This window comes from Atractosteus spatula, chromosome 17 (assembly GCF_055471065.1).
Source record: "Atractosteus spatula isolate fAtrSpa1 chromosome 17, fAtrSpa1.hap1, whole genome shotgun sequence".
Lineage (NCBI taxonomy): Eukaryota > Metazoa > Chordata > Actinopteri > Semionotiformes > Lepisosteidae > Atractosteus > Atractosteus spatula.
In genome coordinates this window covers 3,654,781-3,673,801 of record NC_142722.1, presented here as the reverse complement: position 1 = coordinate 3,673,801, position 19,021 = coordinate 3,654,781, and the positions used below count along the sequence as shown (strand labels likewise).

Below are 19,021 nucleotides of genomic sequence, written 5' to 3'. Positions count from 1 at the left end.
ACACAGATGCCCTGGTAGTTGTTGGGATCGAGTCTATCTCCACTCTTACAGATTGGCGTGATCAGTCCTTGGTTCAAGGCCTTGGGGAAACATCCGGCTGTCATGATGAGATTGAGGAGTTTGAGCAGAGCTTGTTGCAACTTAGACCTGCTGTGTCTCAGCATCTCGTTCTTGACTCCATCTTGGCCAAAGGCTTTGTGTGGTCTGAGGGCCTGGAGTTTGTCCAGTAGCTCCTGCTCAATGATTGAGGAGTCTAAGGGGTTTTGGTTGTTTTTGATAGCCAATTCCAAAATTTCGGGTTTTAAATAAATGGTGTTTTGATCTGATTGATTTGTATTTGGGAGCTTTTGATAGATAATGATAACAATAAGCTGGAGACTAGCTGTCAATACAGCAGACACCTTCCTGTTGCCCTCTGAGACCCATAAGCTCTGTACCCTCACCCCCCAGGCCTGAACCCTGAGCACTGCTGCTGGCCGCTGGACTCTCCCAGACAGGACTAGGGACCAACGAGCCAGTCATACAAACTAATGGGAACAGTGTCATTTCCATGTGAAACACATTTTTTTGTTTATGTCAGAGGATTGCCTGATTAAACTGCAATATATTTTTCCATTCTCAAATTCAGAATTCTTTTATTATATATCAACCCAATTTGGAATGTGGTTACATTAGCTACACATTCTCACCTTCTCACCACAGCCAGTCATGTTCTGGCACATCACAGGATCCTCCTGCCCACCCACTCAGCTCAGCCAGTCATGTTCTGACACATCACAGGCTCCTCCTGCCCACCCACTCAGCTCAGCCAGTCATGTTCTGTCACATCACAGGATCCTCCTGCCCATCCACGCAGCTCAGCCAGTCATGTTCTGTCACATCACAGGATCCTCCTGCCCATCCACTCAGCTCAGCCAGTCATGTTCTGTCACATCACAGGATCCTCCTGCCCATCCACTCAGCTCAGCCAGTCATGTTCTGTCACCTGGTCTCCTTACTGTCCCCCAAGCCCGTCTACATTGTATGGGTGACAGGGCCTTCTCCAAGCTCTAGAAATCGCTCCCCAAGGATATCAGAGAGTCACCTTCTCTAAACTCCTTCAAATCCAGACTCAAAACCCTCTTCTTTAGAAAAGCCTTTTCTTAACTGTTCCATTCTTCACCCCTCTGTTTTTCTTAGTACCACCATCCTCAGTCTCCTCTGTATATTGTCATTGTTTTATCTTATGTATTCTTTTTATTTATTGTTGTTGACATCCTGTAAAGTGCTTTGAGAAGCCACCTTTAAAGGTGCTATATAAAATGAAGTTTATTATTATTATTACATCACAGGATCCTCCCGCCCGCCCACTCAGCTCAGCCAGTCATGTTCAGACACATCACAGGATCCTCCTGCCCGCCCGCCCACTCAGCTCAGCCAGTCATGTTCAGACACATCACAGGATCCTCCTGCCCGCCCGCCCACTCAGCTCAGCCAGTCATGTTCTGACACATCACAGGATCCTTCCGCCCGCCCACTCAGCTCAGCCAGTCATGTTCTGACACATCACAGGATCCTCCCGCCCGCCCACTCAGCTCAGCCAGTCATGTTCTGACACATCTCTGGCACCGCTTTCCCACCCACTCTCCAGAAGCAACGTTAAACAAACAGAAATGGACACTAACCACAGACCTGTGAAAATCAAAAGAATTCTTTATTGTGATAAAATAACGTTTTGTACAAGCACCTAAAATTCACTTTGAACATGAAAAGACAAGATGTTACAAAATACAGAGGAATTTTCATTATTTTACACAGATTTCCCAAGGAAACAGAAGCCACTACAGTGACTTCGTGTCCGTTCCACCGTCTTCAGAACATCAACACGGTTCCAACTCGGATGAAACACAGGTGCAGCCTATTCAGAAAAAACCTGCATGACAGAACTCCCAAAATATTAAGAAACATCAAAACCCTCCAAAAACTTTTCTTTTTAGGTTCTGAGGGTGCAAAGTAAAGAAAAATTAACTTCAAATAAATCATGTTGTCTCCAGTTAATAAATGGAGATGGTCGGTAACAAAAAATATATAAAAAAATAAAATTAATAAAAATCAGCAGCCTAAAGTAAGACATGAATTCACTCAAGTGTTGTTAACCACAAGGTGCAGTTTGGGTTTGCAAACGAAGCAGACGCAGGAAGGGCTGGGCACACGCTGTGAACACTGGTCTGAAGGTCTCGGAATGGGCTGATTCTGCATGAATGAAGACAATAACTGAGCCTATGAGGAAGCCGAGAGTCGCTTTGCAATACAAACCAGGGGCTTGTATCTCTGCAGGAGCTGAACAAGAAGGGATTAGACAGTGCTGTGCAGGCTTCCCAGTAATCCCTGGTTGCCAGTGTCTCCTAGTGTTTATTCCAGGTGAGCTCTCAGCCACTTAATTCCTTAACTGAACAGACATATTGCTAGTCTGGACTTTTTACATCGAACTGTTGTAAAATCTGTAGATGGGCAGTGGTAAGCAAGAGCTTGGCAGATTTTCTCATTCTCTTTAAAAGTCTTGTATCTTGGAAAGGTGCTAGAACAGACAGATAATCCAGTAAATTCTGAGGTTTGGAAGTTATCAATGACCTGACTGATCAGCAAGAGAGAGAGAGCTGGGAGTGATTCCTGACTGATCATCAGCAGAGAAAGAGAGAGAGAGACCAAGAGCTGGGAGTGATTTCTGACTGATCAGCAGGAGCCGAGGAGAATTCCATAGGGCTTCACAGCTCTCCAGGGCCTCCCCCCTGACCCTCTGCTCCAGCTGGTATTCAGAGGGAGTTGGGACATAGGGTCTCTGTGAGAGAGGTCCCAGAGGACAGCTCGGAGTGATGTGGCCAGCTCTCACAGCGTCTGCCCATAGACAGAACAGGGCAGGGCGCACTGCACCACCCCCAGCCAGAGAGCACAGGCACACTTGTTGCGTACGTGTCAGTCACAGTGACTGCGGCCCAGAATATATCTCGCCCACCAGGAAATTCAGGCAAACCCACTAGACAAGTACAATCCACGGTGTCAGGACCCACAGCTAAGACTCGCTGCACCAGGGGACCCGTGGAGGCTGGACACTGACTATTTAATTATACTACTTAGAGGACAGATAAAGGTGAGATCCCTGGGCAGTGACCTTCGTTTGACCCCACCTTTCCTCAGAGCCCAGAGAAGCGCCGTCTCACAAGGGGGCGTGCCAGTGGCGATCATGAGCAGGCCCTTTGGCCCACACTACCCAGCCTTTAGGAGGCGACCTCAGCTGGCTGGCTCATTGCTTAAACACAATGCTAAGCGATGTTTACAAACCCACAAGAAATTACAACAAGTAGCAGTTACCTAAAGGAACAGTAACCCCATGATACACGAGCTTCTGTGCTGGACAATGGTAATCAGCCTGTATCAATTATATAGTGACCGACTGCTGTCACTCATAACTGTATTTGCTCTTGAATGCCAGAAATACATTCAACAGTGCGAATTTGGAGAAAGACACCATGGCTGAGTTTCAACAAATCACAGAGGGCCGCCAGGAGAGGCCAAGAGCAAGCCGGATCGCTGCAGGACGTCAGGGAGCTGTAGAAAATTTTCAATTCTATGAACACTTATCTGGTTAAAAGGTGTTCTGTGATGAACAGTAATATATTGCAACAATTTAAGGGTCATAACACTTATTGCTCATGTGAAAAGCACAACAAATCGGGATTTGTAAGAACCACAATATGTACAGGCACGATGCGGTGTGCTCCCAGGCTGCTGCGATGTTTTAAGGACAGCGCAGCAGCAGCTCTGACAGTAAGCAGGCTATGCCCTGTGGTCCAGATGTTGCCGGTTCAAGCCCGGCTGAAACTCCCAGGCAGCAGTGCGATTGGTTGAGTACATTTGGGCCAGGTGAGCTGAGAGGCACCCCTCGCCCTGCTGTAAAACGCCGGGGGCGCATACAGGCAGCACGGGACGAGTATGTCCGAAAGGCGTCTGCAGCACAGGGCTCACAGGCCCTGCAGAGTCCAGAGCCAGGAGCTGGCCACCCTCAAGGTGCGTCTCCAGGGAAACCATCCGGCTGTGGCGGAGCTCGGGGCGATAGAGGGCGCGCCCCATGGCTCTGCGCGGGACCCTCTGGAATGTCGCGAGTCATGTCGTGGGGTTGGGGGTCAGGTGTCAGGTGTGGCGGGGCTGGGGAGGGAACAGGCACTCCCTCCTGCCCCACGTTACTGGCCCCCGTTGTAGGCGTAGTCTGCCTTGTTGTGCATTATCAGTTTGTTATCCACAAAGTAGAAGCTGTCCGACCTCGTCTCGTACGGACTCTCTATCATCTGACGGACTGCAGGGAAAGAGAGAGGAAACTATTAGAACCGTTGCTTTTCTAATCAAGGATTCATGAATGACGAACACGGAAAGAAAGGGATGCAGGAGGAGAGAGAAAAAGATCAGGAGTGGCTGCAGCAGAGCCTGGCACTGCTGGAGCAGTACTGTCAGACCTGGGCGCTGACAGTCAATCTGGACAAGACCAGAGTTATGGTTTTCCAGAAGAAAGCCAGACCTCAGGGAAACGGGTACAAATTCACACTCAACAACACATTGGAGCACAACCAGCTACACATATCTCGGTCTCACCATCAGCTCATCTGGGAGTTTCGACCTGACAGTGAAGGCTTTCTATGCCATTAGAAGGAGGCTCTACAGCCTCCAGTTTCCCCATACAAAGTCTGCTGCAAATATTTGAAAGTGTAATCCAACCCATTGCCCTATACAGCAGTGAAGTGTGGGCTCCCCTCAGACCAGGCCTACACTTAATGGGACAAACACCACATAGAAACCGTGCACACAGAGTTCTGTAACAACATCCTCCATGTGCAGAGAAAAACTTCAAACAATGCATGAAATACCCATTACTAATCAATATACAGAATATAGCAATCAAATAGTGGTTACACCTGAGAAACGGTGACCAGAATTTATACCACTACAAGGCCCTGCTGAGCCCAGAGAAGAGCCCTCTGAGCCAGCTGGTCCTAAGGCTCACCGACACCAACCAGCCTCAGGACAACACAGCTAAAACAGCACAAATCAAAGTCAACCAAATCACAACAAGACACAGCATTACCTTAACCACTGGGACACAAACACAAAGGCCGTGTCCTGGTTGTTGCCTTGAGCCCTTCCTCCAAGTCCGCTCCTCGGTGATGCAGCGCCAGTATGAGGATTCGAGGGGCAGCGTTATAAACAGGGGAATAGGACACTTCTGTCTAAGGTCACTCATCTGTTACACAGCTGAGGGTTGAAATGCTTTCTATTGACGATGCTTTTTTCCCCAGCGGCTAAGTGCATGTCAGCAGATATATATATATTGTTTTAATTCTCAGATCGCATTTTGATTAAACTGAATGTCATCTCGTCTGTCGTGCACAGACATAGTGACACATCGTGTTCATTCATGATAACGGGCGAAGTAAGGAAAACTTGGCAATATCACTTTGTTCATTTAAAGCTTTGTGTTACTAAATATTTTCACATCATCTGTCCCAAGTAAAAACATGACAGTATGAGGAAAATAACGCGTTCACTCACAGTAAACGAAATAAGATCAACTTGGCAATACCTGGAAGCTTTGTACTATTAAATATTCCACGTATAAAACGTATCGCAATAAATATTCATCAGTCGAAATGAGGTGACAAAAAATAAAAGCTTTTTACCTTTAATACTATTAAATATATTTAATATAATAAATACTTAATATATAAATACTATGTATTCTAGGTACGAACTTAATCTAAAATAACCTAATGAAATTCTGTTTTTACATAAAATATGGGTTTAAAACTGTAAAAAGTTCTATTTTACTAATGCTTGAATATTTTATTCTCCATGGCAACTTCTCCGCACTTTGTCCACTCCGATGCGGACTTCAGAGAAGGGCTCACTGGGGGCGCCGGTGAGCACCCTTGTGACACAGATTTAGAAATGGGTCCCCCCGAGCCCTTGCAGACTTGAGCAGGAATGTGTACAGTGCCTATAAAAAGTATTCACCCACCTTGGACTTTTTTACATTTTATTGTGTTACAGCATGAAACCATGATGTACTTAACTGAGAATGTTTGCCACCCATCAACACAAAGTACTCTATAATGTCAAAGTGAAAAAAATCCAGACATTTTACTAAATTAAAAATAAAAAACAGAAAATAATTGAATGTTTAAGTATTCACCCGCCCCGAGTTAATACTTAGTAGGAACACCTTTGGCAGCAATTACAGCTGTAGGTCTCTTTGGGTCTCTATCAGCGTTGCACATCTTGAATTTTTGCTCATTCTTCTTGGCAAAATTGCTCAAGCTCCATCAAGTTGGATGGGGACCGTTTGTGAAAAGCAATTTTTAAGTCATTCCACAGATGCTCAATTGGATGGTGGTCTGGGCCACTCCGGGACATTAACCTTTTTGGTTTTAAGCCTCTCCAGTGTGGCTTTTGCAATACGTTTTGGGTCATTGTCCTGTTGGAAGATGAATCGTCTTCCAAGTCCCAGTGCTTTTGTGGATTGCAGCACGTTTTCCTCTAGGATTTTTCTGTACTTGGCTCCATCCATTTTCCCTCCTATCTTTATGCGTTTTCCAGTCCCTGCCACAGAGAAGCATCCCCAAAGCATGATGCTGCCACCACCATGCTTCACTGTACGGATGCTGTTCTCGGTGTGATGTGCTGTGTTAGGTCTGCACCAACTTGGCGCTTCGCATTGAGGCCCAAAAGTTCAGTTTTGGTCTCATCATACCATAGAATCTTTCTCCAAATAGTTGCGTCTCTCACATGCCTTTGGGCAAACTCCAGTCGAGATGTGATATGAGTTTTTTTTCCAACAAAGGCTTTCTTCTTGCCACCCTTCCATACATGCCAGATTTATGAAGCGTGCGTGCTATCGTTGTCTCATGCACAGTTTCTCACATCTCCGTCATGGAGGACTGCAACTCCTTCAGAGTTGTCGTACGCCTATTGGTGGCCTCCCTTACTACGGCTCTTCTTGCCCGGACACTCAGTGTTTGAGGACGGCCAGTTCTGGGCAGATTCACAGTTGTTCCATATTTTCTCACCCTTTTAATGATGGACTTCACTGTGCTTCGAGGTATATTTAATGCCTTGGTAATTTTCTTATATCCTTGCCCTGACTGGTAATTTGGAATGTTCCCTGGTCTTCATGGTGTAGTTTAGTATTTCCTTGGAAATGAACTAAGTGGGGAAGCTCCCAGACAGGTGTATTTATTCTGAAATCATGGGAAACACCTCAACTGCACACAGGTGGACTCCAGTCAAGTAATTATGTGACTTGGAGAAGAGAGCTGGTTACTTCAGAGGAAATTTAGGTGTGTCAAAGCAAGGGGGTGAATACTAATGCATTAAATTATTTTCTGTTTATTTTTAATTAATTTACTAAAATGTCAAAGTGAAAAAAAATCCAGACATTATAGAGTACTTTGTGTTGATGAGTGGCAAAAATTCTCAGTTAAGTACATCATGGTTCCATGCTGTAACACAATAAAATGTGAAAAAGTCCAAGGGGGGTGAATACTTTTTATGGGCACTGTATATGTAGGGCACAAGACCATAAGTGTCTATATTGACACACAGCCAAGACACAGCATACACTGGAATGCTACAGAACTCTAAACATACAACACATACCAGCTGAATATCTGACCAGGTTAAGAAACAGCAAGGAAAAACAGTCCCTGACGAAGTGCTCAGTGACCACAGCCTGGCCATAGAAACTGGGCGACACAGGCAGACCTGGGTGTCCAGAGAGGACAGGCTGTGCTCCCACTGCCAGCGGGGAGAAATAGAGACAGAGGTGCACTTCCTACTGCACTGTGACAGATACTCTGGGATTAGACAAACATTCTTCCCCAAATTTACACAGCTAATCCCAGAGTTCCCACACCTGCCAGAATCACAATGGGTACCAATCCTACTGGGAGAGGGAGGAGGGAACTCCCAGTTGAACTGGCCACCCAGTATGTAATCTCCTGTCCCAGCCTGAGGAACAGACAGTGAGCCTATCTCTCAACAACAACAATAACAACAACAATAACAACAATAATAATAATAATAATACTACAGTGTGTGATCTCCTGTCCCAGCCTGAGGAACAGACAGTGAGCCTATCTCTCAATAATAATAATAATAATAATAATAATAATAATACAGTGTGTGATCTCCTGTCTCTCACTAATAATAATACAGTGTGTGATCTCCTGTCCCAGCCTGAGGAACAGTGAGCCTGTATCCCAATATGTTCTATGTGTTGTATGTAAATGCCCTATTACATATTTGTATTATAATGTTGTAGATGTTGTCTGTGGATGTTGTATTGATTGTATGTACCAATAAAGCTTCTTGAATTTGAATCTGAGAAAGGGACGCAGGAGGAGAGAGAGAGCGAGGGAGAGGGACGCAGGAGGAGAGAGAGAGAGCGAGGGAGCTACAGACAGGGCGACACTCACTGAGCTCCTCGGGCAGCTGTGGAAACTCGTAGATGTGCTCGCAGGTGTTGCGGCTGTTGGGGATGCAGAAGCCGAAGTCAAAATCAAAGTTCTTGAGCAGCCGGTCCCGGAAGTAGTGCCTCTCGATCATCCGGAAACTGTTGACCGGCCTGTCGCCCACCGTGAACTCCACGCTGAGGCACAGAGACAAAGGTGTTAGCAAGGGAGGGAGCAGTGGGGCCCGAGTGTGCTCAGGTATCGGGGCAACAGAAGAGGAGGAAACGACAGCGCCAACACTCACGTGGCACCAACGGTGCGAAGCCTCAGGAAGGCTGGGGTGAACTGGTACCGCACAAATCGGCCGGCGCTGGAGTCCACATCGCCGTTCTCTTCCTCATCGTCTTCATCGTCAGGGTCTGAGAGACAGAGAGGCTCAGGGACCGAGGGCCAGAGGGAACAGGGGGGAGGGGACCAGCCAGCGCGCAAACGCCCTCCGACCTACCGGCACTGGGGGGCTTGGCGATCTCGAAGAGCACGGTGCCCGTCTCCAGGTCTCTGATCTTGAAGCGCGTGAAGTCGATGCTGTAGATGTTGTCTTCAGGCTGGCAGAGGTAATCTGACGGAGACAGAGAAGACAGCTTGAGCAGTCAACCCAGGACAACACACCGGTAGAAAGCAACGAGGCCACAGACAAGCAGGGCACACCGAGCAGGACTGTCTGTGTGGATGCAGCCGGAAGGAAAGAGGGGAGAAGCACACAAGGAAGAGCGAGGAAGAGGGGAACGCTTGCTTCGCTCTCTGACAATTTCACCGTCAGACCTGCAGGACAAGGATCCCCTCCAGCCAGATTTCCATTTCCCTCTTCTGCTTCGGCAGTACCAGCGCAGCTCGCACTGCCGCACGTCTGCTCAGAGCTGGAAGAGGGAGCAGATCCCTGCCGCCTCTCCACACTCCCTCCAGGCATATCCGTCTCCAAGACGTCCCGCCAATCCGGATGGAGGGCTTTCCAGAAGAAGCTGTTCACCGGTGCCCGGTCAAACGCACACACCGTACTGCTGGGGTGGGTGTGTGGGCACACACTGGGCTTTAACAGCGTACTCCCGCCCGCCCAGGTAGACCTGGTCTACCGCATTCTCCTTTCTGGAGGAAGAGGAGTCCCTGTGGTGTGAATTTCCCTCTGCAGGAGACATGCGCCCTTCAATGTTTCTCTTTATCTGGTGCGGGGGGAGGGGGGGGGTGAAACCCCCCGTCGCTGCACAGCTGGACTCCCTCAAAGCAGACTGGGCAGCGCAGACAGAACCCCTAATTATCAAGATGTCTTCACCGATTACTTCGACAGCTTAAATATTTTTATAAGCCTGCAAACAGGGTGAACATGAGTTTTTGGAGCACACATAGCAAAGCCCAGGACAACTGTACTGGCAGGTGATCAACAGCAGGGCAGAGCCACACCATCTGCACCCCGATGTACCACGATCTCAGCTCACTTCATCTTAACTACCCCTTACTGGGGTGAACAAATGCCCAGTAGACACGGAAGTGTACACACTGCTAACTGCTTTAAAAACGGTCATTCATCAATCTTCCAGGCTTCAGCTTACCAGCAGGTCTCTGGAGAAGAGTTCCACAACTGGACCGCAGCCTGAGGCTGCTCAGGACTGGAAACAATATGAAACACCGCTTTAACTGGACCTCCAGTTACTGCGCAGATACTGGCTCTGGCTGTGGCAGATGGACAGGTTTGTGGGGAGAACATCAGGCCAGCACAGGGCTCTCGCTTGTGGGCAGGAAGGGTGCCGTCTTGGCCAGCAGGACGGCACAGTGTGTCTGGGAGGGAGAATGGGGTAAAAATATCCGTGTGGTAGGCACGTAGGCCGCTCCCACCCAGGGCTCCGGTCCCGGTTTGATTCAGCATGTGGTACTTTCCAAGTGGAGTCTGCATGCTCTCACCATGATCACATGGCTCTCCTCCCATCGCTGCACTGGCTGGGTGAGATCTCCCTTAACTGCCCCTGTATGTTAAGTAGCGGAGCAGTGGCTCTGTGGCTAAGGATCCGTGCCTGTAACTGAAAGGTTGCTGGTTCAAATCCCGCAGCCAGCAGAGGAATCCTACTAATCCTGAGCAAGGCCCTTAACCCCAGCTGCTCCAGGGGCCCTGTACAATGGCTGACCCTGCGCTCTGACCCCCAGCTTCTCTCCCTGTCTGTGTGTCTGTGTCTCATAGAGAGCAAGCTGGGGTCTGGGAAAAGACAAATTCCTAATGCAAGAAATTGTATAGGGCCAATAAAGCAACATTAACATTAAGTGTATCTATGTAGTGTGTGCCCCGCGATGGTGTGGCGCCCCCTCTAGGGTGTGCTCCTTCACTACACTGCGCCGAACCTCACCAGGAGGAGCTGGTTTCCGTGCCGGGCGTCTCAGATGAACGGTTTTTACAGAGCAAAACAGGAGTTTAATTCCACAGTGATATCCACCCAGTGGACACCAGCGTCCTGCTTGCGGTCCGGCACTTCTCTCCACCTCGATCGGCAGCGCGCCCTCCACCCCGAGTCCCCCCCACCTCTCCCGGGCCCAGAGAGCTGCGCTCCCCGCCCTCCCCCGCCCGTGTTTACCGCGGGTGACAGCCCGGAGCCCCAGCACGTCCTCCGGGGTGATATCTCGCCCCAGCGCCCGCAGCTCCTCCTCCGTCACCGGCCGCCGGTCCGCCTGAGTGCGCCGGGACTTCAGCCGCTTCAACACCCCGCCGCCCGCCTTGCGGTCCCTGGCGGCTGGAGGGGCGGCGGGACCGGGGTCCGAGTCTGGGCCGAGGTCCGGGGTTGGGGGAAGCTCGGTTCTAGGCTTGGGGCCGCTCATCCTCAGCGAGAGTGTACGAGCCAAACGCCGCTCAGTCCAAGATGGCTTCCCTGCGTCTCTATGGAGAGGGCCGAGGAGAAGAGGCGCTCCCATTGGCTGAGGCCTCTCGTCAGTTTCCATGGCTACCAATACATTACTTGGACTCGCGCGGTGTTTTTGTAACCTCCTTTCTCCCGGCTCTCTCGCGCCACGTTCGGCGTGCCTGGCCTCTCGCGCTGTGACGAGGCTTCTCAATTAAGCACTGATCATTAATTATAATCACGATAAGTTCAAGCATTTGTTTGTTCCCCTTTCTAAAACTTCAAGCATTTATGAGATTAAAGGCGGTGGGGGAGGGGCGTAAAGATTTGGGACATTCGTCCTTTAATTCATTAGGCTGTCTTTAAATTTCTTTATCTAAAACATTTCTTTTTGCACTCCAGTTAATTAACTTCAATTCAACGGAACACCGTACGCACCCAACTCCCGGCTGCAAGTGTGTTCAGTACCTGAGAAATAGTACAGTACCAGTCTTTGTATGTTCAGTATCATGGCATCTGTGCTGCACTGCAGTGTGTTCAGTAGCTCAGTGTCAGTGTGCCGGGCTGCAGTGTGTTCAGGAGCTCATTGTCAGTGTCCTGAGCTGCAGTGTGTTCAGTAGCTTAGTGACAGTGTGCTGGACTGCAGTGTGTTTAGTAGCTCGGTGACTGTGCAGAACTGCAGTGTGTTCAGTAGCTCAGTGCCAGTGCTGAGCTGCAGTGTGTTCAGGAGCTCAGTGTCAGTGTCCTGAGCTGCAGTGTGTTCAGTAGCTCAGTGACAGTGTGCTGGACTGCAGTGTGTTTAGTAGCTCAGTGACTGTGCAGAACTGCAGTGTGTTCAGTAGCTCAGTGCCAGTGTTGAGCTGCAGTGTGTTTAATAGCTCAGTGTCAGTGTGGCGGGCTGCTGTGTGTACAAGAGCTCAGTGTCAGTGTGCCGGGCTGCAGTGTGTTCAGGAGCTCAGTGTCAGTGTGCCGGGCTGCAGTGTGTTCAGGAGCTCATTGTCAGTGTCCTGAGCTGCAGTGTGTTCAGTAGCTTAGTGACAGTGTGCTGGACTGCAGTGTGTTTAGTAGCTCAGTGACTGTGCAGAACTGCAGTGTGTTCAGTAGCTCAGTGCCAGTGCTGAGCTGCAGTGTGTTTAGGAGCTCAGTGTCAGTGTGGCGGGCTGCTGTGTGTTCTGTAGCTGTGTCACAGTGCTGAGCTGCAGTGTGTTCAGTAGCTCAGTGCCAGTGCTGAGCTGCAGTGTGTTCAGTAGCTCAGTGTCAGTGTGCTGGGCTGCAGTGTGTTCTGTAGCTGTGTCACAGTGTTGGACTGCAGTGTGTTCAGGAGCTCAGTGTCAGTATGTCAGGCTGCAGTGTGTTCAGGAGCTCATTGTCAGTGTCCTGAGCTGTAGTGTGTTCAGTAGCTCAGTGACAGTATGCTGGACTGCAGTGTGTTCAGTAGCTCAGTGACTGTGCATAACTGCAGTGTGTTCAGTAGCTCAGTGCCAGTGCTAAGCTGCAGTGAGTTCAGGAGCTCAGTGTCAGTGTGCTGGGCTGCAGTGTGTTCTGTAGCGCATTGTCACAGTGCTGGGCTGCAGCGTGTTCAGGAGCTCAGTGTCAGTGTGGCGGGCTGCTGTGTGTACAAGAGCTCAGTGTCAGTGTGCCGGGCTGCAGTGTGTTCAGGAGCTTATTATCAGTGTGCTGGGCTGCAGTGTGTTCTGTAGCTCAGTGTCACAGTGCTGGGCTGCGGTGTGTTCAGGAGCTCAGTGTCAGTGTGCTGGGCTGCGGTGTGTTCAGGAGCTCAGTAAGTTGAAAGAGTCCAACATCTTCTCCACACACCCTGAATAACACATCCGCAAACTGCTGGAAGACTTAGATAAAATAGCACATTTATTAAAAAGAAACAGGCATCAGTCAGTCAGAACGTTCCAACTGCAATTCCTTTGGAGAGAGGGAGGAGGGAGGAGAGAGCTTCAGTAGGAATCGTTGTTTGTGCGGGTGACCACTGGAGGGGCTCCAGTCTTCGTTGGTGGCTCGTCACGGTGTTAGGGAGCTGGAGCCAGTCAGGGGCAGCGCCGTCCAGCTGCATTAGTTTAGCCTGTGTGTTTATATTCGGTCTGTTTCGGGTGCAGCACTCTGCCCACGTGTGCTGCAACAGGGGACCCGATCAGACTCCACTGCAGGCTGACGCACTCTAGGTTCCCCTGTGAGCTGCTGAACCAGGAACACAAGTCAGAAATTCAGCCTCTTTTTTAACAGCAGCAAGGAGCCCTGCATCTCACAGGAAACCTGCAGAATCCTGGAGTGGCCCAGCCTGCTCCACAGTGGGAGTCCGATGGAGCCCACTGTAAAACCTGGAGTGGCCCAGCCTGCTCCACAGTGGGAGTCCGATGGAGCCCACTGTAAAACCTGGAGTGGCCCAGCCTGCTCCACAGTGGGAGTCCGATGGAGCCCACTGTAAAAGCTGGAGTGGGCCAGAGTGCTGTGCCCAGGAGTGTAATTGTTCTCCCTGATGCAGAAGCGTCCCTGCTTGGTGTAATAGGGAAAGTAATGGGAACCAATAGCGGCCAATTTCCAGGAGCTAAATCCCAGGAATCTGGAATGGGAACATTCCTGGAGGGTAGAGGTGTGGACACGTTTCCCAGACACCCAGGGCAGCTGTGTCCCGCTGGCCACACTGGTCAAGGCCAGCAGGGCCTGCTGCAGCGGCACAGACACGGCGGGCTGCTGATGACCGGACCGGCCCCGAGCACAGCAAGCGGACCGGGCCCTGCGGACCGGGCCCTGCGAGACACACAGACAAAGCAGACGTGGAGGTGAAGCTCACTTGCTTGTATTGAAAACACGAAGGCAACATGGATTCATGTCAAAAACACAATTTCTGTACAAACAGTGATAAAATGTAAAACTCAAAACAACCAAAATAAAACCGGAGTAACTGTAAACCACCCGACAGCACACAGTCACCCCCTCACCTCCAGCATCCTGAGAGAAAGACCAAGAAGCTACACGCTTGCTTTTTAAATTAAACATCAGAAAACAGAAAAATAAGCCAAGAAAACCCAAACTGTTCTAACCAACCCCCCTCCTGCTCTCCCTGTCAGACAGTCAGTCAGAGTGTCGGCGGGTCAGTGAGTCAGTCGGTGTCCATCAGGCTGTGCGCTGTAGAGAGGGAGAGTCAGTGTTGGTCAGTCAGTGCCTTCTGGTCAGTGTCCATCACAGCACACCCTTGTCAGTCAGACTGTCCCGTCTCTCTCCTGTCAAGGCAGTCCCATCAGGAGTGCAGGACTCTCTGACAGAAAGGTTTCCTATTGTAAATTAATGCACAAAAGTAACAGGAAAGGCCTCAAACTGAAATACATTTAAAAACCTTGGCACAGGGATCTGTACAACCAGGTGATCTGTACCGTCAGTAAAAATTCCCCACAAGCCCTCCGCCATTGAAACTGCGAACACGAACTAATATTCCAACTTTGGCGTCGTTTTAAAAGTCTCAAAAGTGACTTAAAAAGGTGCTCGTTACGGATTTTAAAACAGCTGTTTTATTTCCCCTTCGCCCAGGAGTGGAGGACCGGGGTGTCTGCCTCTCGCTGCATACGCCTCTGGGGTCACATGGCATGTCTCTCAGAGTGCCCTGAAAGGCCAGCGCTGCCCCCCCGCCCCAACCAGCTCTTCCACTGGGACTCACTGCGGGGGGGGGGGGGGGGAAAGCGAGAAGCAGCCAGCCCTGGGATTGTGAAGAACCGTACTTCTGTCAACGCTGGCGCTTCCCAGCCTCCTGAGCCTTTCTTCTCTGCCAAGCCACATCTGCCTCACGCTCACCCACTCACCCAAATAAAACTGCCCCCACCCCAGAGGCCTGAGCTGGGCCACGGGCACGACCGCAGGAGAATCACGCAGCAAAGGCTCGAAGGGCTACAGGCCGGGCCAGCCTTCAGCCAGGACAGCAGGGCAAGGGGCCGTCCTGCAGCGAGATGGGCAGCACACGGTCCTCCAGGGCTGCGTCACGCAGACAGACAGAGACACGCTGACAGACAGACAGACAACACGCTGCTCGCTGCTCGCCTCCGTGAGCCAGTCCGGCGGTACGGAACCAAGCTGTCGGTCTCGATCAGGCGGGAGGAGTGGGGAGGGCTGAGGGGACAGAGCCCCCTCCTCGCACAGATGACCCCCCCCCCCCGTGTCCTTGTGGGGAGGAGACAGCTGCACTGGTCACTGCCCACAGCCCCACCAGGCCGCCCTGTGTGTCTGACCGGGAACCCCGAGCCCGCGCCACAGGCAGGGGGGCGCTCTTTTAGTTAAAGGGGTGCAGGCTGGACGGTAAACAGAAAGGGGCAGCAGGGTCAGTGCTAGCCGCTCTGTGCAGTGATCCAGGCAGTGTCTCCATGCCCCGCATGCCCGTCCCCAGCAGCTGCCAGCCCGGCGCCAGTGACCCAGCAGGCTGAGGCGAAGAGCAGGACCAAGACAAGACAGAAAGAGCAGCTCCCCTCTGTCTCCCGCCCCACCGCCCACCAGCACGAGCCCCACCCCTAACGAGGCCGGGCTCCCCAGTCCCGGCACCCCTGCAGGGGGCGAGGCCATGACGCTCATTACAGGCCGGCAAGGCAGCCAATCAGACGCCGCCTCCAGGCAGGACAGGCCCACCTACTTCCTGCAGCCTCAGCCAATGGGGTTTCAGAATCGTGCTGCAGAGGCATGTGCGTGCCGTGTGCATGCATGTCGCTCGTGGGAAAGCAGTCTGTCCGTCCGTCCGTCTGTGCTGCTGCAGTAGAGGCGCCAGTGCCCCCTGCTGGCCAGGCCACGCTGCACGGATCTCGGGGCTCCCGCAAACTGGGGGCTCCCTGATGCCGTTTCGGTCCGCAGAGCAGCTCTCTCTCTCTCTCTCTCACTCACACTCTCTCTCTGTCTCTCTCTTGGGGGGGGGCGGGCGCCCCAGGCACTCAGACGCCGCCCGGCCCAGCTCACGCCCCTCTCCGTGTCCCGTGTGCAGCGCAGTGCGCCCCTCCTCACAGGCGGCACAGGCAGAACAGCGTGGGGATGAACACCCCGAAGGCGACGAGGATGGGGAACATCAGGCTGCTGTTGTCAGAAGCGTACGGGTTGGGGGTACGAGGGCCCGACTGCACGCGGTGCTTGGGGGTGGAGGATGCGCTCTTCCTCCCCTCCTCCCCTCCCTCCCCGTACTCCTCCTCCTCTTCCTCCTCCTCGCGCTTCTCCAGCCCGGGGTGCGGCTGCAGCTTTGGCACGTCTGAGGCAGAGAGCAGGGGGTCAGAGAGCTGTAAACAGTGCCCGACACCCCAAAACCACCCCTTGAGAAAAACGCCAGAGCCCCAGGATCGCCCCCACTCACCGTCCAGCGTCCCCTTCATGATGTAGAGCGCGCAGACCTTGGGGTTGTCGTAGTAGCCCTGCGGACGGACGGACGGACAGGTCAGAGCCCGCTCCAAGCGCGGACAGAGCCCCCCCCACCCAGCCGCTCGCGCCCCTACCTTGACGAACTCGATGGTCAGCTTGCCGTTGAAGGTGGACACCTCGCCCTGCACGCTCAGCTTGCCCTTGCGCAGGGAGAGGGGCACGACCTCGTCGTGCGCAGTGCTGTGGCCGACCTTGTCGAAGATGTCCAGGTCCTTCACCACCATGTGGCCGTTCAGCCGCACATCGAACACCTGCAGGGAGGCCAGGCCGGTCAGAGCCGAACAGCAGACAGAGGCAGGCGGGAGAGCGAGACAGCAGGACGGCGGCGCGGGTGTGAGTGGGGCTCACACAGAGTCTTACTTTCTGTTGAGACTGTGCGAAGTAGACCTCGGCAAACTTCAGCACCAGGATGTACTCGCCCTCCTCCCGGATCGGTACCTCATAGCCGAAGGTGTCCTCGTTGTAGCGCTCCGTCTGGTACAGCACCTGGTCCTCCGGGCTGGACCGCAGGATCGGCAACCGCATCCCGTAATCCGAGGCTGGAGGAGAGGGGAGAGTGAGTGTGGCCCTCGAGAGGGAAAACCTCACTTAGCAAACGGTTCACAAAGCCTGCCTCGCTGCCTCACACACTCACACACCCACACACCCCGCCTTGAGCCTCCGTTCTGCTGGTTACAGAGGTATACTCTGTGCTGCTGTACGTTACACAGCAACGGTCAGCAGAGAAAGAGGGAATCAAAGTGCCCAGCAGCCTGATCCGCTCCACACTTTACTGCGAGCTGTGGGTTTTTACAGACGTCTGCCCCGGGGGTGAGCACAATGCCCCCGAGCAGACTTCCCAAGCGCATGCGAGGGCTGGAGAGGACGGACGGGTCCAAAGCAGCCCGGGCCCTTGGTCAGAGGTCGCCCTGCTTGCGTCGGATTACACTCCCTGGTTTCACGAGGATCTCGGCAGCAGGGACAGAAGGGCAGGCTGGGGCTCTAGAGATAACACTAAAAGAAGCGAGCGAGACCCGACCTTGAGGAATCTGGCTCGGACACAGCAGGGCGCAAACACAGAGATCCGCTTTCCTGCTTCATGGAGACACTTGAGACTCACGGTAAACCAGGAGTGGATCAGACCGCAGTGCACTGGGAGCGTGATCTACTTCCCTGAGCCTGACAGATGCACTACACACAGGGTCAGAGACCACGATGCCTGTTTCAAGCTAACAGTGTGGCTACTACACCTTCCTGAAAACACTGAACACGGGTTCGAGCTTCAGGGACGAAACTTCCATCGCCAAGCGCACTTCCACCCCAAGAACAACAGAGGGCGCAAGCAAGCAGCCGCTGACAAGTCACATGTCAAAGTTCAACGTCTGGGGCGCAGAGGGTAAATGGAGCCAGAGGGGTTCTTCGCTCGGCCTGAATGACAGACGCACAAACTCACTCAACACGCCAAACGAGTCAGACACCCACTGCACGGCCCTGCCGAGCTGCAGCAGTCCTGCGCAAACTGTACCGATTAACAAAAAGGAAACCATTTCCTCAATCTGCCACCACTGCTCTTCCCCGTATGCGCAAAGCGACTTTGCAGAAGTCTTCCTGCACCTGCTACCTGCCCCTGAACACCAGCCTGCAGCTCCGTGTAAAACCCGGACTGGACCGCGCTGCCTGCCTGCCTGCCTGCCTGCCTGCCAGCCCAGCAGGAGGGCTCCCGCTGAGACCCCCGCCGGCTCACCTTTCCCGACCCTCCCCTCCAGGGGGTCCTTCTTGTAATGGATGCCATAGACGTCTGTGTGCGCGTCTCCGCCGGCGTTGACGGCCCAGATGACCCGGTCGGCGAGGCTGGCGCCCCCGCTGTCCGCCCCACAGGGCTCCCACACCAGCGACAGCACGGCCACCGCCAGCCCGGGAGCCCACAGCGCGACCCCCCGCCGCATGAGCGCTCCGACCCGGGCAGGCGACGAGGAGGCGACCGGCGGCGCAGAGCGAGGATCAGGGGCGGCAGAGGGGGCCGTGTGCCGCAGTGTCCGTGTGCCGAGCGCCGCTGAGGTGCGGACCGGTGTGTCCTGTACCTGCGAGCCCTCACTTCCCGGCTCAGACCGCGGCACTCGCACCCCTCTCTCCGCCGTGCCTCTCCAGATGATTTATTACGCTTCTCAGAAGTGCAATTCCAGATCACTATAATTGTTTAGATGTCTGCTCCCAACATAAAAATCTTTAATTTCCATTCAGGCCTCCACGGTACAGCAGCTCACAGTTGCGGGTTCAAGAGAAGGAGGAAACCTAACATGC

The 19,021-nt window shown here is 52.5% G+C and overlaps 2 protein-coding genes across 2 annotated transcripts; both read right to left on the bottom strand.

The window, feature by feature from the left end:
- Positions 1-1,675: 1,675 nt before the first annotated feature.
- Positions 1,676-11,386, bottom strand: unc119b (unc-119 lipid binding chaperone B). Its single transcript, XM_088935902.1, has 5 exons — positions 11,090-11,386; positions 8,980-9,093; positions 8,779-8,893; positions 8,499-8,671; positions 1,676-4,330 (listed from the first exon to the last, which is right to left on the bottom strand). The coding sequence occupies exons 1-5, from the start codon at positions 11,328-11,330 to the stop codon at positions 4,218-4,220; spliced, it is 756 nt and encodes a 251-aa protein (XP_088792028.1). The 5' UTR covers positions 11,331-11,386; the 3' UTR covers positions 1,676-4,217.
- A 1,813-nt stretch (positions 11,387-13,199) lies between these two features.
- On the bottom strand, positions 13,200-19,021 carry mlec (malectin). The gene is made up of 5 exons (XM_088935986.1): positions 18,465-19,021; positions 17,102-17,280; positions 16,816-16,992; positions 16,677-16,734; positions 13,200-16,574 (listed from the first exon to the last, which is right to left on the bottom strand). The coding sequence occupies exons 1-5, from the start codon at positions 18,664-18,666 to the stop codon at positions 16,333-16,335; spliced, it is 858 nt and encodes a 285-aa protein (XP_088792112.1). The 5' UTR covers positions 18,667-19,021; the 3' UTR covers positions 13,200-16,332.